A 24,916-nucleotide genomic window follows, 5' to 3' on the forward strand; every position below is an offset into this window, starting at 1 on the left:
TGTGGCCACAACTTCCTTTGCAAGAATAATTATGAATATCTTGCTTTTCTCATACATCGGGAACACACTGAAAAGCACTGATTGTCAATGCATAAGGCTACCTGAAAACTTGCCATATTTCCAGTTACAGGCATACTTCATTTTATTACACCTTGCTTTCTTGTGCTTTGCATATATTGTGATTTTTTTTAACAAATTGAATGTTTGTGGCAACCCTGTGTCGGGCAAGTCTATTGGCACCATTTTCCAATAGCATTTGCTCACTTCATGTCTCTGTGTCACATTTTGGTAATTCTTGCAATATCTCAAACTTTGTTATTATTCTTATATTTGTTATGGTGATCTGTGATCATTGATTACAACTCACTGAACGCTCGGATGGTGGTTAGTATTTTTAACAATAAAGTATTTTTGATTAAGGTATGCAGATTATTTTTTAGACAACATTGTTACACATTTTAATATTCATAAACATAACTTTTATACGCACTAGGAAACCAAGAAATTCATTTGACTTGTTTTTTTGCAATACTCACCTTATTGCATTGCTCTAGAACCAAACCTGCACTATCTCTGAGGTATGCTTATACTGTTTTTCAGACTCTCTAGACTATTTATTTAGTGTAACGCAGTCTTCCTTATCCACTCTCTTCGTATAAGCAAGTTGCCATCCTTGCCTGGCTACACTAAAGTGCATTCAGAATGATATACCTATTTAGGTTACATTCTTCCCCAGGAGAGAGGGTGTAAGCTGTGCTCTGCCAGATTCTTGTCTGTAAAAGGTGACCTTGAAAGGTCCTGCAGAAAGTGGCCTCTTAAATCCTAGGTGCTTCATCTCAGCTGTGCCTGCTCACAAAGTAGGCTTCATGCCATGGACTCTGGCACTTTTCAAGCATTGTTGCATAGGGAAGAGACAATGTTTAACTACGGCCATCACCTGCTCTCAGATAAGGTAAGGGATGTCAGAAGCTGGGATTGTAAATGATGTGGTATATTCTGAGGGCAGAAATCAATTTCTGTGGAACTGGAACACCTGCCTCCTTTAAGGCTACCATACGACATGGTTTCACAAGTGTTCAGGAAACTTCATTTACTTTACAAGACTCGGTTAATTCTTGAGTTCCCTCCCTTGGGTAAAACAGGATTGCAGCTATAGTTAAGGCTTCAGTGGCAGTTCCTTGTGTGACAAGAAATGGAATCAAGAAAAGATCTTCAAAGATGCACATGAAATGGACATTCAGACACTGGTTTTGGGAAACAGTCACAGTGTTCCTCCTCTCCCTGGCAGGTATCAGTGGCCATCAGAGCCACCTTTTATCTCACACACCCTCCCATAGTGTCAGGCCCTGCACACAGAGGTCATATTCTCAGGGTGGCATAAACCATCTTTCAAACAGGCAGTGAAAAGACATCTTAATGGGGGAAATGAGTCATCCTGGGAGCTAGGAGGAGGATGGGTATACCTTGATAATGGCGTGTTTAATAGCAAGGTTCTCTACTCTTACGGCTGCCTCAGTGCACCATACAGCCCCTGGGTGCTCTGATGGCCCACCGTCCACTGACTACACACCCTTCAGATTCAATTAATGATGGTGCCCAGGCCACCCACCAAGCACATTTCCAATTTAAGCGGTCTCCAGCTCTCCCCGCCCCACCACCCACTTCTCTCCTCCACCTTCCCTTTCCTCTCTGTGGAGGTTAACTAGTTGACTACTTATTAATCCTTCTGTTAATGAAGATTCCAGCCTCACTCCATGCCCTTACACTGAAATCTGTAAGGATCTGTGAGCTTGACGGGGAAAAATTAGAAAGCAGCTAGCAAAACTTTCCTGAAGGATAGAAACACCCCAAGTCTAAAAATTATCTTAAGAGGATGGATTCCACACCATGGAATCCCCTTTTCTCCTTACCTCCAGCTCCCTGTGATGAAAGATGGGTAACCTTGGGAATACATGACAAATTCTGTAACAATTAGGTTTCTTCCCGAGAACTCCAGGGGATGCAGGAGTAACTCTGTGGTGGCGGGCGGGGGTGGGGGACAGGTTCCTAGAACCCCTAGACTCTTCCTTTGGCCACCTGGTCCCAGGTTGCTGCGTCCCCTGGCCGCGCGCTTAGGGCAGCGCCGCGCCCCGGCGGTGGTGTGACTGGGAGGGGTGTGACTGAGAGCCCCCAGCGCGCGCCCGTCCCCACCCCCGCACCCCGTGCCCGCCCGCGCAGCGTGACTGGCCGCAGCCGCAGACCCGGCTCCGGGAGGCGCAGAGCGCGGCGCGCTGAGCCGGAGAGGCAAGCGGGCTGCTGCCTTGCGTCCGCCGCGCTGTCCGCCCTCCTCCGCTCCCTCCGCCCTCCTCTGGTGGCCGCGCTGCCTGGGAGCCGGGAAAGCCGCTGCTCCAAGCCCGCAGCTCCGGCGCGGGGACCAGCAGCGAGGCGGGGGCGGCGAGAGCGCGGAGACCACAGGCCCTGGGGACAGGCGGAGGGGGGCTCTGGCCTGGGCAGGCAGAGCTGAGCGTGGGAGTGTTTGCGGGTGAGATCTAGGGCTGCACCCGTGTTCTGCGCGGAGCCCGTCAACCCCAGCCCAGGTCGCCGCAGCCCGGGAACCTCCCCACCCGCGCCCCAAGGCACGCGCGGCACAGCCATGAACACCAACGATGCCAAGGAGTATCTGGCCCGCAGGGAAATCCCTCAGCTTTTCGAGGTAGGGGGCTAAGGCTGGCAGGCGGCCGGGAGGATCGGGGAAAGGCATCTCTGGGGCTCCAGGGTTGGGGGGAGGAAGCCGCGCCCCGTCCCACCTTGCTGGCTCGGGCACAGAAGTGAAGGGGGGTGCAGAAGCTCGCTCTCTCGCTTGCCCGGGGTCGTCTCCGTTCCAGCGGGTTGCCGGGATCCTTGTCCGCTGGCTGGGCTCAGAAGCCCGCATCTCACTGATCAAGTTTCAGTCTTCCAGCGGAGCTCTGGAAGCAGGTTGCCCTCGGCGTACCCCTCGGATGTGGAGGGTGGGCTGCTGGCAGCCGTCGGCCCCACTCTCTGGGGGTTAGGCCAGGCCAAGGCGGGTGCGCTGGCGCTCGGGAGCGAGCAAGGACTTCAAACGTAGGGGTCGAGAGCCCTAGCCCCTCCGCACGCCGCGGGGTCAGGACCCCGCGGTGAAGGGGAAGTGTGGACGGAAGCAGCTCAGAGGAAAGGGATGAAGATGCAAAACGCAAATCCAAACCCGTCGAGTGCAGCATTACCTCCCGGGTGGCAGGCACCCAGCGCTGCTATGCGCTTTCGGTGAATGAACTCCTGAGCACGTTTTCCGTTGCCTTGGAAGAGATCATTCTCTTTGCTCGCCTCTCCGGCTGTAGCTTTCGCCTGCCTTCTCCAGCCCACCTAGAGAAACCAAGTCGGAGAGGGAGCGGCAAGGCGGGCGTGACTCCTGTTGCTCTGTCTTCGGACCGCATCACAACATCATCTCCACCAAGGACCCCGGAGGATAAGGACCACTTTGGGAATGTGGGAGAGGAGGCTTGAGGGATGAACTAAAGGAACCTTGGTTAGTTCGAAACCTCAGCGTACATCGCGGAGTCTTTTGCTTCCTTTTCTTCTCTCCATATTTGCATTTTGAAATCTTCCTGAATTCTGTGTGCTTTTTCTTTGGTTAAAAAAAAAAAAAATGGAAGGGAGCCAAGCTTCATAGATGGAGCCCCGAAAGGAGAAATTCCATACTACCAACCTGGCCCCCCATTTCTGAAAGATAATAGACTGTAGACTGATCCAATAAACCAAAGGTCATGAGTTCTTTCTCCTGTTGGGGGGGGGGGGGTGGATCTGTTCTGCTAAAAGGAGTTTTAAAACACCATTTGGAAAAAGAATTTCATGCCCGTTTTTCCCAAATTTTCATTAAAATGGGCCACCATAATTGCAGATCTTCATTTTATCTCACCTCTGTAAGCCACCAGTTTCAGGTTGGGCTGAGGCCAAGGTCTCCAGGTAAACCACACACTGAGCACAAGCCTCCTCGTGTGTGATACCCAAACCTATCTAGTGTGTTACTCAGGCTTGAAAAGAATCAGAAGGTGTTGCGTAAGGACAGGTCCTAGGAGGTAGGTAGGATTCTTAAAGAGTTTTTTCTTTTCTTTTCTTTTCTTTTCTTTTCTTTTCTTTTCTTTTCTTTTCTTTTCTTTTCTTTTCTTTCCTTTTTTAATTTTCAAAGAGTAAATACAGAGACGAAGAGCTGAAGGTTTTTGTTATAAATACTACTACTGAGATCAATTTCATTTCTGTGCTTCTAAAAGAATAATTAGAAACATCTGCAGGACTGTCTCCTTATGGCAAAGTGCTGCTTAATAGTATGTCTATTTTCTTTATAAATACGGGTACTGTTTTTCTCTTTGGTAACCACAGAGATTTTTGATAGTTTGTTCATGAAAATCTACACTGTGTGATGCAAACACAATGGCAGGGGGTTTTGTTCAGGTACTATGCTTTTTGTTTTGTTTTCCTGTATGTGGATGGGATATTTTAAAATAGTGCCCACCCAGAGAAGGAAGTCCATTCCTTTAGGTGAAATGCAGTAACACAATGTACTTAAGTGCAATCTTGGACAATTGGAAGACGGAAGATTACTGTGGTGACCTGCAGAGGCTCCAGAGGCTCCGTCCTTCCAGTAAGAATCTATGCTTTACCAGCACAAGATGGAAGTAAAACCTGGCAGCTCTCCATGTGATAAGTGTAGACAGCAAAACCAAATGCTTTGGTTCCAAACTGGATTTTCTCCGTCAAATCACAATATTGGTATGCAAAGTTTCTAAGTATACAGAGTTTATCAATTAGGTATCTATCAAACCAAAAATACTGCTTCAGCTGTAGATTTTAGATTAAGTAATTGCTATTGAATCGATATACTGTGAAACAACTACATGTATCTGAGTCAGATTTGCTTAGGGAGGCTGGAAATATATATTTTCCAGTAAAAAAAAAAATATCATTGAGTACGTTCACTCTTTTTGGGCTGTAATAGGGATTTTAAAAAGAGAGACCTTGAGTGATTCCTATTGTAGTTGGATTATGTATGGAGTACAGATAATCTAGCATTTTCTTTTTATCCCATATCATATTTTTGCAAGATATATAGAGAGGAATATGTGAGTTTTGGAATCAAAAGCATTGATTTGGGAGACACCTGGGTGGCTCAGTGGGCTAAGCATCTGACTCTTGATGTCAGCTCAGGTCACGATCTCACGGTTCGTGAGATCCAGCCCCACGTTGGGCTCTGTGCACACAGTGTGGAGCCTGCTTGGGATTCTCTCTCTCTCTCTCTCTCTCTCTCTCTCTCTCTCTTTCTCTCTCTCTCTCTCCCTCTTCTTCTCCCCAACTCTCTCTCTCAAAAAAAAAAAAGAAAGAAACTTAAAAAAAATATTGAGTTGGAATCCTGGGCCTACAGGTCTCTAGCTGAATAACCTTGATCAACTCACTAATATCTCTATGTCATGGTTTCCTAATCTATAAAATGGGGATAATAATACCACAAAAGGTTGAGAGTGCATTGGGGAAACTAAGGCATACAAGACAGAGTAAGCACTGCCACAGTTAACTATATTAACATAGCAATGTCAGGAGAGAAACACAATGTGTGTGTTTGTGTGTCTGTGTGTATATAACACAGATCATGACACACAAACTGAATGTGAATGCCCAGATTAGATTTTCCTCTCCTTCTGCTGTGGAGCTCCTCAGAACATTCTAACTCACACTATTTGGGATTTGAGAGAACAAATATACCTGGGAAGAACTGCCTACCACTTGGAGCAAATTGCACAAGAATAACCTGAAAATAAAATACTGTATTTAGCAAAGATGTCAGCCTTTCAAAGGATGTGTGTGTTGTGCATTAATAATGTATATTGGTGATAATAATCCTCTATGTTTTTTTCCATGAAATACTGTAAAGGAAAATATTTTACACATCAGTCCAGTTCCCAGGAGTCAGCATTTCCAAATTTGTAGCATTTTTAGAAATGAGTACATGTGACATATTGGACACCAGGTTTTTCCTCTGTAATGTCAATGGATATGGTGGTGACTTATTATAGATCAAATAATAAAGCTTGAGGCTATGGTTTGAATACATTTTTTTTCCTAGTTACAAAACAGTCCAATATGTACCTACCATGTGCCAGAGACAGTGTCAGGGGCTAGAGATTGAAAAATAAAAGAGACCTACACTGTGTTGTTGAAGAGTTTACAGTTTGGAATATGAGACCAACACATCAACTGATGGTTTTAGTATAAATGACAGGCAAGATGTTTTTTTCTGGGTAATATGGAATGCAAAGGAAGAGGTCCACAACCCAAACTGGGAGCTTAGGGGAGACTTCCTGGTAACAATAATATTAACTAAAATCACCAATATTTATTGGGTATTCACTATGTGCCAGGCCCTTAATATGTACTTTACACATATTAATTTTTTTAATCCTTAAAAAACTCTCTGAGGTAGGTATTAGTACTCCTATTTTACAAATGAAGAAACTGAGGCTTGGAGCCTTTAAGAATGGGTAGGAATGGAGCACCAGGGTGGCTTAGTTGGGTAAGCATCCAACTCTTGATCTCAGCTCGGGTCTTTGATCTCAGCTCAGGTCCTGATCTCAGGGTTTTAACTTCAAGTCCTGTGTTGAGCTCCATGCTGGGCATGAATCCTACTTTAAAAAAAAGTTGGGTAGAAATAAGATGAATAATGACTGGAGCATTTTTACACACTGCACTTTATCTGACTTTGATAGGGTGCCTCCATTTTAAACTGTGTAGTTGCCTGAATTGTTTAAAAGGCAGAAAATGCTGAGCTAAAAGTTAATTGGTCAAGAATTTAGGGGTTATCTTAATTACTCCATCAAATCGTGTTCATTAAAAAAAAATGCAAAGAACAAAAACAACCCAGAATTTAACGATGAGACATACACTATTTTAACAAAGGTAGTTTGAAAGCATATTTTATGTGGGCATATTTTATTGTTGTATTTCAGAGCCTTTTGAATGGACTGATGTGTTCTAAGCCTGAAGACCCAGTAGAGTACTTGGAAAGTTGTTTAAAGAAAGTCAAGGAATTAGGCGGCTGCGACAAGGTGAAGTGGGATACATTTGTCAGCCAGGAAAAGAAGACCTTACCTCCGCTCAATGGAGGACAATCACGGAGATCCTTTCTAAGAAATGGTAATGTATATGTAGAATAATAGTTTACAGTTACAGCAGTTCTCTTTAAAACATACCATACAGACTGTAGGCACTTATTTAATTTATTACGTTTCTAAAAACCTGGAAAGATACTTGGCCCTGGAACATGATTAGTCTCTCTCTGCTCCTAATTCTAATCGCCTCTGTGATAAGATGAACAAAATCACATACCACTGTCCAGCACTTCCCTAAAGGCTTAATGAAATTGTATACTTCTGCCTTCAATATTTTGCAAAATGAATGACATTAGCGAACTGAATTTTTCTTAACATTGCAAATAAGATTTTCCCAAATAAATGGATAGACAAAACTGTTATTCTGTAACAATTCAACATTTTTTTATTAGCTGGGAAGAGCTTGGAATAATGTGTTTCCTAACTCAGAGTTCATATTAATGCATCCGCATAAATGCATGTTAAGTTTATACTAGTTAATCCAACAAGTATTTTTTATGCAGCTATTGAATTCAATACATTAGACTAGGCATTTAGCTGCTATAAAAGAAGTAGAAGACATGAACTTGTCTAGCAATTTTAGGAATAGTTTGGAACTAAGAATTAGAGTTCACTAGAGGAGGTTCATAGTATATTCTGATAGCTTTCTGAAATACATGCTTATCAAAATTAGTGGTTCAACATCAGCCAACCAGCCTTTAGACTCTGGATGAAATCGAGAAGTATAATAGTATGTGTAAAGTGGAATTTAGTTTCCAATCAAGGGAAACTAAATTTATTCTTTCCCAGTGGCCAAGATCATTACATTTTCAAAATTTGCACCATTTTCAAAAATTGTGCCGTGAAAAGTTTTAGCCAGACAGACAGAATTTGAAGTATTTGTAATACAAGTATTATAGTGTTTGTAGTAAATACAAAAGGGAGATAAGCCTTAGTTTGTTTTATTTACATGGGTCACTTAGATTTTATTTGCATGTAGTGTGGGGAAAAGACATAGTGTGTTAATTTTTAAGAAACACACTCAGAGAGGTGCCTGGGTGCCTCAGTCAGTTAAATGTCTGACTCGGTCATGATCTTGTAGTTCGTGGGTTTGAGCCCTACGTCAGGCTCTGTGCTGACAGCTCAGCGCCCGGAGCCTGCTTGGGATTCTGTCTCCCCCGCTCTCTCTGCCCCTCCCCCACTCATGCTCTGTCTCCATCTCTCTCTCAAAAAATGAATAAACATTTTTAAAAAATTAAAAAAAAAAGAAAGAAACATACAGAAAGGGTAAGCAGAAACAACATTTTTTCAGAGACATCTTCATGCAGGAATCATCACTTGGTCACGTAGGCCTGAGTGTTAAGTGACAGTTACCACTGGGGCACACCACTTAGTAAATTTCTGCTTCAGTGAACAAAATGATGTTTTCATGGGCTTGAAGTGTTCATATACTTTCCCAAGACAGCTAACTTACTTCCCAGGGTGTTGTCGTACTGGTGGAACCTGGCTCAATCTTAAATACATGCCCCATGCCCTTGTTAAATCAAGTGAGATAAGTTTAGGGAGCCGCTTTAAGGTTTAGCCTTAAAGCACTAACAAACCTCAGGTATTACTGGATTTAGTCTAAAATATTCTTGCCTTTTAAAATTTAAATCTAACAGCATATAACATTCCCTTAATAAAAAAGTGGCTCTCAGCCTGGGTGTACAAAGTGACTGTTTTGCAACAAAATGAAGCCTGAATGCTTCTATTTTATACTTACTTGACTTGATGATACATAGAAGCCAGGCAGACCAAGTGTGTAATAGGGAACAGTGGGGACTGTGGTCAAATTAGAACAGTCATTGTCTAAAGGCAGTCATGTACAAATTTTGGGAAAATGTTTAGCTGAACAAAACCCATCTATGAGGCTATATTGGGCACACAAATGACAAGTTGGAGCTCCTGATTTAGCAGGATAATCTTAAACAGGAATGGAAAATGTGGATTTAACTTTAATTAGAATTAAAATTGTTTGTTAATTTTAGAATCTCTGTACTTAATAATACTTTACCAGAATTCCTACTCAGAGATCTTTTAATTAATCATCAAATAGAACCTTTCAATGTATTATGATGACAAGAATGTCTTATTACCTTCCTATATCTAGGACACATGCTAAAAGACAGAAAATGCTTTCTAAATAGACTTTTCTGTAATAAAATTTATTTTATCAAATGGTTTACACACTTGTGCTATGTAAGTTTTAGCTATAATTTACGGGATATATTATTAAGTTAAAGAAAACTGGTAAGTTCCCAGTAACTTAAAGCATGATTATTTGTAGAAATAAAAGGTGATTCATGTATACTTTGCTGAAATATTGACATAGCTGTGCTAATATATAATTACCATGAAAAATTATTCTATGAAATAAAACATTTTAACCATTTAGGCAAATTACTTTCATACATAAAAATATGATAAAAAGCAAGGATAAATTGTTAACTGATACTTCTTTAAAGGATTTTACTATACATGTGAGATAAGCATCTTTTTTTTTCCTGCCAAACAATTGAACAAATAATTTGTTATAAATAAGAGTTCTAGTCCCAAAGTTCCAAATGTCTATAGAGCTTCTGTTCTGGAATATCTCATTGTCATCTTATACTCAAGATGTTTAAAAACAAGTGTAGCATATTTGCTTCAGTACCTGTACTCCCTTCTCCTTTTCTTATTTCCATGAAGTCAGTCAATGAGTCAGTTGAGCATTAAAATGACCATTTATTGAGCACTACTGTTGTCATTCTTTTAGGATTGAGGATGCAGCCACCAAGAAAGAACAAACATGGTACCTGCCTTCATGCAGTGACCTAGCGGGTATAATGCTAAGTGAAATAAACCAGACAGAGAAAGACAAACACTGTATGATTTGTGGAATTTAAAACATATGTGGAATTTAAAACATAACAAACTAGGGGCGCCTGGGTGGCGCAGTCGGTTAAGCGTCTGACTTCAGCCAGGTCACGATCTCACGGTCCGTGAGTTCGAGCCCCGCGTCGGGCTCTGGGCTGATGACTCAGAGCCTGGAGCCTGTTTCCGATTCTGTGTCTCCCTCTCTCTCTCTGCCCCTCCCCCGTTCATGCTCTGTCTCTCTCTGTCCCCAAAAAAATAAATAAAACGTTGAAAAAAAATTAAATTAAAAAAAAAACAAAAAAAAAAACATAACAAACTAACAAAGAAAAAAAGACAAACAAAAAACCAAACTCCTAAGCACAGACAAAAATTGATGATCGCTAGAAAGGAGGTGATGGGGGGGGGGGTGGATAAAATAGATAAAGGGATTAAGAGTCTACTGGTCTTGCTGAGCACTGAGAAATGTATAGAATTATTGCATCATTACATTGTAAACCTAAAACTAATATAACACTATGTTAAGGATACTTCAATTGAAAAACAAAAAATAAAATTTTAAAAGAAATTAAAAAGAAATGCTTCGTAAATACTGTAGGAGTATAGATAGACACCCTATACAAGTCTGATGCATATGCATTATATATATGATATATATACATAAAAATTTGGTATAGAATATAATGCTGAGGTTATTTTGTTAAGAATTTGTATAAAATTATATTAATCAGGAATAATTTTTAAAATAAAAATGATGAAGTTGGTGATTATTTTGACTATGGAATAAAAAATATTAATGGTGAAAACATATGTAAACAGAAGTACAATGGGTGCTATAGAAAATACCATATGCTATAAAATCAACCATATTAACAGGGGAATAGATCCAACCTAGGCTAGGGTTCAGGGTAGCCTTCCTGGAAGAACTGATATGCTAATGCTTGGAGACAGAAAGCTGAGTAGGTGTTAGCTAGAGAAGGATGGAGGAGTTTGAGTATATACCAGGGAACAGAGAACAGGAGTTCCTAACATAGAGGAAGAGGCTATGATATAGAAGCCCACTATTTCTGGATCAGAAAAGAGAGAGCAGAAAGATGGCATATTAAATGCAATGTGTTCTTTTTTTTCATTTAGACTTGAACCCTGGCAATTGTTTTTTGGACTGTCACCTCCTTTCATGTCACAGATCCCAACCCTAACCATATTCTTCATACCCAACCACTCATGTCATTTCTCATGCTGCTCCTCCAACTGAAGCCTTCATTTCTCACCTGTTACTCCTGACCCCTGCTGACTCCTGGATGCTATTCTTTCTTCTCTTTATCTCCCCACTTAAATTTATTCTAACCACCACCAGATTAATCTTCCTAAAAAATGTATTTCATATCTTATTATGTCACTTCTCTACCCACCCATCCCCCAAATCTCCACTGGCTTTCTACTAGATTGAAGCTAAACCCTTTACCCTGGTGGTCAAGGCCCTCCACCCTGTGGCCACACTCTGCCTACCCATCTTCTGGCTTTCCTTTATGGGAAACCAACTATTTCAGCAAGGCTACTGTCTTTGTTACTAATTCAACAAATATTTATTGGACACTGACTATGTGCCAAGATAGTTCTAGATCCCAGGGATATGGTTCCAGATAAGTAAGGTCCCTCCTTCCTGGAACTGAACATTCTAATGGGAAAAGACAAACAATGAATTAATAGACACCTTTCAGATGATGAAGTAGTAGATGCTGTGTAGAGCATTACTAGAGTGATGTCCTTGAAGTTAACTATTCGAGATTAAAAAGTCAGTAAAGTCATATGATAGAAGGTGTCATTTGAGCTGAGGTGTGAATGGTAAGCAGCAGGCAGCCATAGGATGGCATCAGGAAGAGTATTTCAGGCAGTGGATTGTGGGCACAAGCTTGTAAGCAGGCAGACCAGTAAGGAGTCTTTAACAGTAGTCCAGGTAAATGATGGTGGTTGGGGAAAAGTTGTAGTAGTGGAGATGGAGAAAAGTATATGCATTTGGGATACATTTTAGAGATAAAGTCTATGGCAGTAGATATGAGTGGTGAGGGAAGAAACTAATTGAGGATAATGCTGAGAGTTTTGCCCTGTTTTGGGTGTAGCAATTCAATTTCAAGGCAGAACAGGATACCGTTGTCAGTACCTTTCCTATCATACACCCTTTCTAGAATTTTCTAAAGAATAATCACTATCATTTCAGACTACTCTTTTCACAGAACTGAAGTGAGTCCAATGGGTTAGCAGTCAATGAGCTCATTTATTGTATCAACAGAGAATGAACAGTTCTACCTGATCAACACCCCAGAAAGAGATGTGAGCATTATGCCATGCTAAAATCCAGTAGTCCCCACAGCCAAATCCCTCATGGAAGACCAAGTGACTTCCTGTCTCTTTTGTGCAGGTGCCTTTTGGGTACTTAGGGCTTCTCTGTGCCTCCCAGAGTACTGACACTTAGGGTGAGGAAGGAAGGAGCCATGACCACGTGAACCACAGTTGAGCCTTGAACAACACGTTAGCTGTTAGCTAATAACGAGTTAGCGGCTGTGAACCTGTGAGAGTTGTGAGATTGTATACTACAAACTGTAGGGAGCACCATTTGAAGAGATCAGGATGTATACAAACTATCAAGTGAGATTAGGCAGTGCTTAAGAAGGTTCTTCCAGAACAGGGGTTGGCAAACTATGACCCATGCCCTGAGTCAGGCTCCTTACCTGGTTTTATAAATAAAGTTTTATTGAAACACAAGCTCATCCATTTGTTTATATATTGTCTTTGATCACTTTTCTGCTACCATAGCCAACTTGAGTATGAGACTGTTCAAATCTCAACATATTGAATGTCTGGCCCTTTAAGAAAAGTTTGCAGACCACTTGTAGGATAGAGTCTTCTTCAGTTGAAAAAATCAAACTCATTTAGTTTAAAATTTTTCTTCTGCTAATTGGCTAGTACAAAATCTGTTTTATTATGCTTTTTTTCCCGTTTCAAAGTTATCTTACTCTTTTGCAGTGATGCCTGAAAATTCAAACTTTCCATATCGGCGGTATGATCGTCTCCCTCCAATCCATCAATTCTCCATAGAAAGTGATACAGACCTCTCCGAGACTGCAGAGTTAATTGAGGAGTATGATGTTTTTGATCCTACTAGACCTCGACCAAAAATCATACTTGTCATAGGTATGAGGACAGAAAGCAAAATTCTTATACTATTGCTATCTTTGCTTATATGTTTACATTTCAAGAAATTACGTTTAGGGGCACCTGGGTGGCGCAGTCGGTTAAGCGTCCGACTTCAGCCAGGTCACGATCTCGTGGTCCGTGAGTTCGAGCCCCGCGTGGGGCTCTGGGCTGATGGCTCAGAGCCTGGAGCCTGTTTCCGATTCTGTGTCTCCCTCTCTCTCTGCCCCTCCCCCGTTCACGCTCTGTCTCTCTCTGTCCCAAAAATAAATAAACGTTGAAAAAAAAAATTAAAAAAAAAAAAAAAGAAATTACGTTTATTATGTTTATTTGCAAATATTGAGTTGGATAATGACAAACAATAGAAACAAAAGCTCAAGAGACAGTAGATGGAAATATTTTAGTGTAATTTTTCATAAAACAGAATTGTTATAATTATATAATCTAATGCCTATTCCACTTTTATAGACTCTCATTACAATGTCCTAGAAATTGTCTACAATGAATTGAAAGTATTAATCTCTTCAATATTTATTGTCCTATGGTTTCGTCTGTTTAATTTTTAACATGTATAACTGAATCCAATAGAAGTTTTCTAAACACGATGTGGCTTTTTTATCTTTTTACTCAACATATTGAATTTTTATTCACTATTAACCTTAAAGGGAAATAATAATACTATGTTGGTAAAGACACATATAAATGAATCATCATTGTAGCAAACTGGCACCTAAAATAAAGTCTGAATTTTGATGTTTCAGACCAGCAAATCTAGTAGCATAGTGTTTTACAGAGCACCTACCATTTGAGTATTTATCAAAATAATAATAACAGTTAATTTTTAAAATTATTTCTGTGAATAAGTATGAAAATATCAGTCTGCTACCATTGCACAAAAAACAGATATGCAAAATGTTTAATTTTCGTAAATTGCATTTTTGACTGTTCTTGCAAATCCCAACTTCCTCAAAATCTGTAAAAATCATGAAAAGACCTGTGAACACGTAAATATGTGATCATTGTCTCACTTTCCAATTTGACTCAGCTTTCACAGAGATGACCAAAAGCAAAAATCTAGTGTGAAATGTTCAAAGCTATTCTAGTCAGTAATTGTTAACAGAGAGCAAATGAATACAGCCCCATGTAAAGAAGTACTGTTTCCAGAAGATACAATGATGATGACAATTAGGAAAAAAGCATGCAAATAAACACACCAAGCTATAACAAGAATCTAAGTTCACCAGACTGGAAGGAGTGACATTGGTACATCTCTATATGTAATGAAAATGAAACTGCAAATATATTTAGCCCTTAACTGTTTAAAATAATGTTGTAGAAAGACAGTATAATTTTTTTTAATGTTTATTCATTTTTTGAGAGAGACAGAGCGTTAGTGGGGGAGGGGCAGAGAGAGAAGGAGACACAGAATCCAATGCAAGCTCCAGGCTCTGAACTGACAGCACAGAGCTCGACATGGGGCTCGAACTCATGGACCATGAGATCATGACCCAAGCCGAAGTTGGATACTTCACCAACTGAGCCACCCAGGCACCCCTGTAGAAAGACAGTATAGAAACTGGGTTTTTTAAAGTAATTATTCTTATAGCGTATGGTAGCCACTGTTTGCCATAAATCTCTTTCTATTCTTGAAAATGGAATTTTCTGCATTGTGTGCTTAAAAGTTTGATGTCCGGGGTGCCTGGGTGGTTCAATCAGTTGAGCATCCAACTTTGGCTCAGGTCATGATCTCATGGTTCATGTGTTTGAGCCCCGCGTCAGACTCTGTGCTGACAGCTCAGAGCCCGGGGCCTGCTCTGATTCTGTGTCTCCCTCTCTCTTTCTGCCCCTCACCTGCTTTTGCACTCTCTCTCTTTGTCTCTTAAAAATAAATAAACACATTAAAAAAAAAAAAAAGCTTGAGGTCTTTACCCAGAAGATGAAGAAATGCTTTATGCTACAGGTGAAGAATAATTGGAAATTATTTCACAATTTGATAATGAAATATTCTTTCAATTTTATTTTTCTTTTTGCTGTTACTAAAATATTGATGATTATTAATTAGACAAACAAATGGAGGCTTGATTGTACATGAAAAAGGTGTAATACCAAAATGCTCTCGAGTAAAACAACACATATGTGAATTTTTTCTGTATTGCGAATCTTATATGAAAATGACTAAAATATTTCAGTAAACTAAGATCTTTGAAGAAGATATAAATGTTTCAAACCTCCTCCGCTTTGAAGAACTCCACAGATCTTTTTTACTCAGTAAAATCAATTTGCTTCCCACAAGTGTGATTCTGGTTTTACACTTATACACTATAAAGTTTTATGTATTCCAAGAATGATGCAGAACCAATTAGTGTAAATAACTTTTAGAGCATTGAGATATTACAAGAAAGGAAAAGCCAAATCCATCTGAGAAAATTGGGGCAATTTTATGACTTTTGAGAAATTATAAAATAATTGTACCTGAATCTTACAAATTTTTATTAGTACTAGCCTAAAAAAGGAGTGGAAGAGGTACAGATACCCACATGGTATTACATTCAAATAAAGAAAATTTCCCTTCTGGTGATGCAGACTTTTTTTTACAGTTAGCCTTCTTGGCATAGATATGAATCTCTCTTATGTTAACATAATTATTAAATCTAAGAGTTAGATGGATTCTAATATTTATAAGTATTGGAGATAAATAAATAGAACAAGATTAAGCTCACTCTGGTTTCAGAGAGAAGAAAGTAAAATTAATTTGTTAGGTAGCTTCATTAATCAAACTAATAATAAATTAAAGCTATTCTCTCTCAGTTGTGCTAATCATGTGTTTGTCCTGTCTGCTGTTTGCTTCCATGAGTTGACAAATTTTTTTTCTTGAAGGTGCCATAACTTTCTTAGCGTATTTGATTTTTTTTAATTCAGTGGGATTTTTAATCTCTTAGTTTGATGGTTTGTGAGATAAAGCGTGGAAATATAGTTTATGAATGGTAACATTCATGCTTCAGGGATCAAATTAGCTTAAATTTGATGGAGTTGTTCATATAATTTTTACTTCAAGCCAATCCATGATTTGCACATAGGTTAATAGGCCAAAAACAGCTATTTAGAACCAAAATTTTGCAAAGTAATGAATTTAATTTAGGAGTAGTTCATAATATTAAATCTAATAGGATAAGATTTAGAGTTTCTTAGAAAGGGAGTGGTTGGGGCGCCTGGGTGGCGCAGTCGGTTAAGCGCCCGACTTCAGCCAGGTCACGATCTCGCGGTCCGTGAGTTCGAGCCCCGCGTCGGGCTCTGGGCTGATGGCTCAGAGCCTGGAGCCTGTTTCCGATTCTGTGTCTCCCTCTCTCTCTGCCCCTCCCCCGTTCATGCTCTGTCTCTCTCTGTCCCAAAAATAAATAAACGTTGAAAAAAAATTTTTTTTAAAAAGAAAGGGAGTGGTTAAAAATGTAAACAAATTCCTATCCTAAGGTTCATAAAGCAATAAAAAAGTGAAAGCCATACATTAGTTGGTATGGGTATTAAGAAATAATTCTCATTAGTTGATCTTAGAATTCTGCATTTAAAAAAATTTTTTTAATGTTTATTTTTTTAGAGAGAGACAGACAGACAGAGTGTGAGCAGAGGAGGAGCAAATAGAGAGGGAGACACAGAATCTGAAGCAGGTTCCAGGCTCTGAGCTATTAGCACAGAGCCCGACGCGGTGCTCAAACTCACAAACTGCGAGATCATGACCTGGGCTGAAGTCGGATGCTTAACCGACTGAGCCACTCAGGCGCCCCTGCACTTTAAAATTTTTAAAGAGGAAATAAGCCCTGGACAGGCAAGTCTACCCACTCAGAACCCCTCTTATAAAAAACAAAACACCTGTCCTTTTTTACTTACATTATTTGCACAAATTAATCACTAAGTAATTATGTATTAAATGACTTCTAATCCCTGCCAAAACTTGACATATTGAATTAGTAGGGAGAATATCAACTCACTTTTCTATTGAATTTTTATTTTCAATATTGCTTAATAAATTATAATTATTTTCAGTGAATATTACCGAAACAGTTCATTACTTATTAGACATTGACCTTTAAAAACATTTTGTCTACCATCAATAACTTATGCTTAAGTACTTGAAAATATTTCATTTTGATAATCATCAAGAAGTAATAAATCAAAATCAGACTGTGCTGATTGCTATGTGCTTTATTTAGAAATTTGTTCAGACTTTAGATTCCAGTCAGTCTAGGTTGTTTGGAAATATAAATTAAAATAATCTAATGTGATTGGAAATAAAATCTGAGGTATATATTTTATAATTATTTTAGTACTTAAGCTTCTAAAAAATAAATGATGATTACCAATGATTGGTATTGAGTAAGGTTGCAAAATGTTAATTATCTCATACTAATGCATCACGCAATCAAAATTATCATGAGCTCTATGAAGTTGTTCTAAGGACCTATTCCATCCACTCTGCATATTCATCGCATAAAACTTCTTTGGAATTTAAAGGAGATGAAGCAAGGAGACACCGGAACAGTTAAAAAATTTTTTAAATAAGTTGTGTCAATATTGATGTGCGTTTGGTTTGAAAAATAATTGTTACATTTCACTAAATGTCGCTCCTTGTTGGCACCGAACACATTTCTGTTATCTTGATCATTGTCTCTTGTATCTCTTAGGTTTTTCTTTGATTAGAGAGGGAAAAAAGATGAGATTTTTACATAGAAGACCAAGAAATGATTTCTTTTAAATGCATTGTCCAATTTTCTAAATTAGTTATTTACTAAAATAGGTGAAGGAAAAGGTGTCTTTTCCATCTAATAAAGTTGATCATAATTCTGTGCTTTCCTTGGCTAAGTCTATACTCGCTCTGCGTTTAGAGGTTAACGCTGAGAATGGCACAGGTGTAAAGTTGCCCACCCTGCTACTATGATCTAGATTCTGCATCTCAAGGTGGAGTTAGTTGTAAGAGAAGGAGTTTCTTATTGTATCAGAAGGTCACAATGTTGCCTGTTTTAAATGGTAGGTGGTCCAGGAAGTGGAAAGGGTACTCAAAGTTTGAAAATCGCAGAACGTTATGGATTCCAATACATTTCGGTGGGAGAATTACTGAGAAAGAAGATCCACAGTACCAGCAGCAATAGGAAATGGAGTCTTATTGCCAAAATAATTACAACTGGAGAATTGGCCCCACAGGTATTGCTGTGTAATTTGTTTCTATTCTGCGAAGATTTTTATACCAGTTGTGAGTGCAAGTTTAACTAACTGTGGTTTTTTATATTTTTTTATTTATAAAAGGAAACAACAATTACAGAGATAAAACAGAAATTGATGCAAATACCTGATGAAGAGGGCATTGTTATCGATGGATTTCCAAGAGATGTTGCCCAGGCTCTATCTTTTGAGGACCAAGTAAGAATGTCTTTTTATATTTTAAATGACCTACTTTTGTATAAAATTTTGAGGTTAAAAAAAAAAGATTTCTTGGAAGATGTGCTGTTATTCTGAGTGAATTCTCGTCTTCAGACAGGCAAGTACCCAGTATGGGTTGGCAGAAGGTCATTTCCTTGGCAGACATGCCTAAAAATTGAAGACAGTCTCTGCCAAAAAAGAAGAGATATAAACTAATAATAGAATTCGTTATTTTTATTAAAAAATGCAAATCTCTCTAAATTTTATTTCAAAATACTTTTTCTAAGATCTTTTAAAATCTTTAATTACTTAAAACAAGCTTGTTCCATACTGCCCAGCAAAAATAAAACATCATCCTATATCTACATTGTTACTAAATAAGGAAGCCCTCTTCACTGGGGTGTAAAATACTAAACCACGTACCTATTACAAGGTAGGGTTCAGTTTGCCCAAATTTACACAAATTTCAGTAGACTATGCACGCTCAAAACCTAATACATATATCTTTAAGGGAAATAAATCACTTAAAATACTTTGTATATTTACTCTTTGAAAAGCCAAGGTGATTGATTTTTCATATAAAAATTTTAATTACAAAAATAACATGTGGTCATCAAAATGTTAAGTCCTGGTGTACAAAGTAAACGTCCAGGGGGGTGGGAGGGAGGGGAGGTGGGTGATGGGTATTGAGGAGGGCACCTTTTGGGATGAGCACTGGGTGTTGTATGGAAACCAATTTGGCAATAAATTTCATATATTGAAAAAAAAAAGTAAACGTCCATTGGGGTGCCTGGGTGGCTCAGTCGGTTAAGCATCCGACTTCGGCTCAGGTCATGATCTCACAGTTCGTAGGTTCGAGCCCCGCGTCGCACTCTGTGCTGACAGCTCAGAGCCTGGAGCCTGCTTCAGATTCTGTGTCTCCCTCTCTCTCTGCCCCTCCCCGGCTCCCACTCTGTCTCTCTCTCTCAAAAATAAATAAACATGAAAAAAATTTTTAAAAAAAGTAAACGTCCATTGATACCCTACTTCCATTCCACTGCCCTTCTCTCCTGAGAAATAGAAATACTATAAAGCTTGTTATATATCCATCTAGGCCATATTCTATATGTTAAACACACACACACCCATTTTTTATAGCTATTTCCAAATGGTCCTCCAAAAAGTTTTTTCTAAGTTATAGTCCCATCAATATTGAGCGAGAGTAAATTTCTCCAGACCCTTTCCAACTGGATACAATTCATATTTAAGATTTTTGCCAACCTGATAAGTAAGAAACAGTAGTCTTTCAGCTTTTAAATGTACATTTCTTAAGTTACTACTAAAGTATATTTTCAGATACTCTACTGACCATTTGTATTTCTTGTGTGAATCACCTGCTTTCCTTTGCCTATTTTGTGTCTGAACTTGTTTATCTTTTCTTACTTATTTAAATAGGCTTTTAACATATTACAGATATTATATCAGAGGATACAAAGTCAAATAAGATGTAAATTTATGTATTATATAAAAGAAGTATGGATTTAGGCAGTTCAAGGCCAGAAGACAGCTTCATAAAGCCTCTCTTTGAATATTCAGGTTGACTGTTTGGGGACATCTGTTGTGCTGGAGTGTCTTTCTCCCCTCTTCAGGCTTTCCTCTCCCCACAGTAGTCCAGGACCTCTGATGCTTTCTCAGTTTAAGGGCTTGGTCTAATTGCTCCATCCCTGACAAGAGAAAAACTAGAAAAATCAATTTTTTCATTGTTGCTGTTGTGTCACCTGATGTTGCTGTTGAAAATGGGTGCTATGGCAGCCGTTCTGCATGATTCTTGGCTATTGGTGGAAGCATGATAGCCAGGCAGGCATTCCCACTCAAAGCCACTCAAACTATGTATTGAATGACATGCGTTTGGCAGCCACAAGCAGAAAAAGCTTCTTGATTTTTTTCTCTCTATTGCCTTTCAAATATACTGTGAATCTCTCTCTTCTCCCTTGAATAATAACTCAGGCAGACCTCAAAGCTCTCCTGGTCACTTTAAAATATTAACAGATAGTGTTGCTTTCTGGTATTAAAAAGCCCAGACCACAATTACATCTCAGGAAAGCTGGAAAAAAAATTTTAATAAAAAAAACAGTCCAATATAAGATAAAAATTTCAGGTTTTTATTCAGTTTAACATTTATCTGCTTGGGCCTGATTCAGCCTCAGAAACCCAAAGTGATGTCTCAGACTCCTGAAATTCTTCCCATTGTGGCTTATGGTGGGGCCGGTAGTGGGCAAGGGGCGAGAAATACATAACTCTCCAGCAACTCTCTGGATACCTGATCTATCTCCACCTTCTCTCATACAGCCTCAGGTGATGGGCCAAGCATCACAATACTGGTTGGGGACACCTGTTAGGAAGTTCTATAGGACAGTCTGGTATCTCTCTGTAGAATATGCAGTCACTTGCATTTACTGTTCTCAACCATACATTTGAGGCTGGAAAAGTCCAATTTAACATCTTTCTTAGGTTGGCATTGTAATAGTCTAGAGGATCTTGACCTCTATAAGCAGAACAGTTGTGCTGAGGTTGATGCCCCCATGACTGAGCTGCCAGAGTTCAGAGGGTGCAGAGGCAAAGCTTAAGGTGTTTATGTAAAGCAAACTGTTAGGGTCAGCCCTGATTATTCCATGTCCTATGTAGGCTTGAGCTCTTGTGGTGTCTTTTTTTTTCTGGTATCATTTCTGACACCAAACGTGTGCAGATTTTACATACCAGTTCTCCAGACCTCAATACCAACGAGATATCTGATAATTGAATTCAACTCTGATGCTAAATATCCAAGTTAGTATGGACCCTAGAGGTTAAGTGCTCAGTCCCATGAGACTGCCTGCACTTCAGAGGTCAGACAGAAGGTCCAGGGGCCACCTGTACTTCTGTCCGATCACCTACAAATTCTGGGGTTCCCACAACACCCTTGTCAGTTTTGATGCCAACTCAGGAAAATGCTTTACATACATGTAGGGGATTATTATAAAGGTACAACTCAGGAACAGCCAAATGGAAGAGATGTGTAGGGCATGGTGTGGGTTGTGAATGTAGAACTTCCATGTTCTATCTGGGTGCATCACCCCCCACCCAGCACTTCAACATGTTCACCAACTCAAAAGCTCCCCAAAGTTAATTGTTGAAGAATTTTTCTAACCCTGTCTTTAACCTCCTTCCTAGAGATCAAGGAGTGGTGTTGAAAGTTCCCACCTTCTAATATCATTTTGATCTCTCTGCCAACAAATCCCCATCCTGACGCTATTTTGGGCCCTGCCCAGAATCACTTTATTAGCTTAGATTCAGGTATGGTCAGAAGCTGTTCATTATGAACAACAAAAGATGCTACTAGCACTCAGGAAATTCTGAAGGTTTTAGAAGCTCTGTGCCAGGAATTAGGGACAAAGACTAAATATATATTTTCATTATACCACAACTCTTCAAATTTTTTCTTTAACCAGCTATTTTTTGTGTGTGCATGTGGACATGTATACACAGGTGTGCAGAAGTTTCCCCCCAAGACTTCCTCACAGGTCCAGGGTATAGGAGGACATGGATTTCCAATTTCAGCCATATACTAGCAATGGTCTTACCATTGTAAAAAAACAAACAAACAAATTAAAAAAAAACTAACACTTAAGTGGCATATAGGACAAAGAAGTGTATTTTTTCTCCTAGGGAATGGTGTCGATGTGAACAGTCCAGATTGACTGGGCAGCTTTTCTCCTTGAGGTCATTTAGGGACCATGGTTCCTTCCAAGTTGTTGTTCTGCCATCTCCCGGGACACTGTCATCATTCGTATGGTCGAAGCAGGGTTGTCACCACATATGGCTTCCAACTGGCATGTGAAGGGAAGAGAATATGAAGGTCTGAAGGTCTGAAGTCCCAGATCTGGATAGTGGCATCTACCATTTCTGCTCAGATAGCATTGTTAAGAATTTCGTTAGGCATGTTGTAATTGCAAGGCAGGCTGGGAAATATAATCCAGCTGGTCAGCCAGGTGCCTGGCTACAGTTTTATTCCTATGGAACATTGGAGAACTAACTAGCAGCTTCTGCCACAGTTTGCCTCTCTGGCCATTCAAATGTTGGTATGCTCTTTTCTTCCTACACATAGAATGTACTCACTCACTCCCCAAGGAAAATAACCAGGGTCCCACCATCTAGATCAAAAGTCAAGAATCTCTAGTTGATGTACAGTTCTCTCCATTAAGTCCAGATTAGACTCTTCAGCCACTTACAGACGAAACATCAAGTTGTCTTCCCTCCCTGCCACCAATAAAGAGTGGAAGAACAAGACCAGGAGAAGTGAAATAAAGGCTCCTATTCAGAAAAGGGAATTTTGGCAGTGTATATGGTAGTCACTGAATCATAGCATATAACAAATCCTTTCCTGGGTTAGCCCATTTTCAACTCCTGGTTCTCTCTTCTCTTCTGAAGCTGCTGGCTTCTGAAAAATTCGTCTTGTCCATTAAGCAGTGTGGCTACATGACAGTGATGTATTGAGACTGTGCCCTCCTTGGGTGCTTTTTTTTTTTTCTTCTTTTTTTCTTTTTTAAATTTACATCCAAATTAGTTAGCATATAGTGCAACAATGATTTCAGGAGTAGATTCCTTAGTGCCCCTTACCCATTTACCCCACCCCCCTCCCACAACCCCTCCAGTAACCCTCAGTTTGTCTCCATATTTATGAGTCTCTTCTGTTTTGTCCCCCTCCCTGTTTTTATATTATTTTTGTTTCCCTTCCCTTATGTTCATCTGTTTTGTCTCTTAAAGTCCTCATATGAGTGAAGTCATATGATTTTTGTCTTTCTCTGACTGACTAATTTCACTTAGCATAATATCCTCCAATTCCATCCACGTAGTTGCAAATGGCAAGATTTCATTCTTTTTGATTGCCAAGTAATACTCCATTGTGTGTGTGTGTGTGTGTGTGTGTGTGTGTGTGTGTGTGTGTGTGTATACCACATCTTCTTTATCCATTCATCCATCTGTGGACATTTGGGCTCTTTCCATACTTTGGCTATTGTTGATAGTGCTGCTATAAACATGGGGGTGCATGTGTCCCTTCAAAACAGCACACCTGTATCCCATGGATAAATGCCTAGAAGTGCCATTGCTGGGTTGTAGGGTAGTTCTGTTTTTAGTTTTTTGAGGAAACTCCATACTGTTTTCCAGAATGGCTGCACCAGCTTGCATTCCCACCAACAATGCAAAAGGGATCCTCTTTCTCCGCATCCTTGCCAACATCTGTTGTTGCCTGAGTTGTTCATGTTAGCCATTCTGACAGGTGTCAGGTGGTATCTCATTGTGGTTTTGATTTGTAGTTCTCTGATGATGAGTGATGTTGAGCTTTTTCATGTGTCAGTTGGCCATCTGGATGTCTTCTTTGCAGAAGTGTCTATTCATGTCTTTTGCCCATTTCTTCACTGGATTATTTGTTTTTTGGGTGTTGAGTTTGAGAAGTTCTTTCTAGATTTTGGATACTAACCCTTTATCTGATATGTCGTTTGCAAATATCTTCCCCCATTCCGTCAGTTGCCTTTTAGTTTTGCTGATTATTTCCTTCGCAGTGCAGAAGCTTTTTATTTTGATGAGGTCCCAGTAGTTCATTTTTGTTTTTGTTTCCCTTGCCTCTGGAGATGTGTTGAGTAAGAGGTTGCTGTGGCCAAGGTCAAAGAGGTTTCTGCCTGCTTTCTCCTCGAGGATTTTGATGGCTTCCTGTCTTACATTTAGGTCTTTCATCCATTTTGAGTTTACTTTTGTGTATGGTGTACGAAAGTGGTCCAGTTTTCCCAGCACCAATTGCTGAAGAGACTGTCTTTATTCAATTGGATATTCTTTCCTGCTTTGTCAAAGATTAGTTGGCCAAACGTTTGTGGGTCCATTCCTGGGTTCTCTATTCTGTTCCATTGATCTGAGTGTCTGTTCTCATGCCAGTACCATACTGTCTTGATGATTACAGCTTTGTAGTATAGCTTAAAGTCTGGGATTGTGATCCTCCTGTTTGGTTTTCTTTTTCAAAATCACATTGGCTATTCAGGGTCTTTTCTGGTTCCATACAAATTTTAGGATTATTTGTTCTAACTCTGTGAAGAAGGCTGGAGTTACTTTGATAGGGATTGCATTGAATATGTAGATTGCTTTGGGTAGTATCAACATTTTAACAATATTTGTTCTTCCTATCCAGGAGGATGGAATCTTTTTCCATTTTTTTGCATCTTCTTCAATTTCTTTCATAAGCTTTCTATAGTTTTCAGCATATAGATTTTTCACCTCTTTGG

The 24,916-nt window shown here is 39.6% G+C and overlaps 1 protein-coding gene across 4 annotated transcripts in view; it reads left to right on the plus strand.

Annotated features, from left to right (window-relative positions):
* The first annotated feature begins 2,302 nt into the window (after window positions 1-2,302).
* The window catches only part of AK5 (adenylate kinase 5), a 262,841-nt gene continuing 240,227 nt past the window's right edge, over window positions 2,303-24,916 (plus strand). The window contains exons 1-5 of one of the 4 annotated variants that reach the window (XM_045477912.1): window positions 2,303-2,692; window positions 6,993-7,179; window positions 13,050-13,217; window positions 18,241-18,410; window positions 18,513-18,626. In XM_045477912.1, coding sequence (XP_045333868.1) covers window positions 2,633-2,692; window positions 6,993-7,179; window positions 13,050-13,217; window positions 18,241-18,410; window positions 18,513-18,626 — 699 coding nt within the window. In that variant the 5' untranslated portion in view covers window positions 2,303-2,632. Of the gene's footprint in view, window positions 2,693-3,414; window positions 3,524-6,992; window positions 7,180-13,049; window positions 13,218-18,240; window positions 18,411-18,512; window positions 18,627-24,916 lie in introns of those variants that run through there. The other 3 variants (XM_045477913.1, XM_045477911.1, XM_045477914.1) reach the window with 3 other exon arrangements.

The sequence above is a fragment of the Leopardus geoffroyi genome, chromosome C1 (assembly GCF_018350155.1).
Source record: "Leopardus geoffroyi isolate Oge1 chromosome C1, O.geoffroyi_Oge1_pat1.0, whole genome shotgun sequence".
In the NCBI taxonomy this organism is placed as follows: domain Eukaryota; kingdom Metazoa; phylum Chordata; class Mammalia; order Carnivora; family Felidae; genus Leopardus; species Leopardus geoffroyi.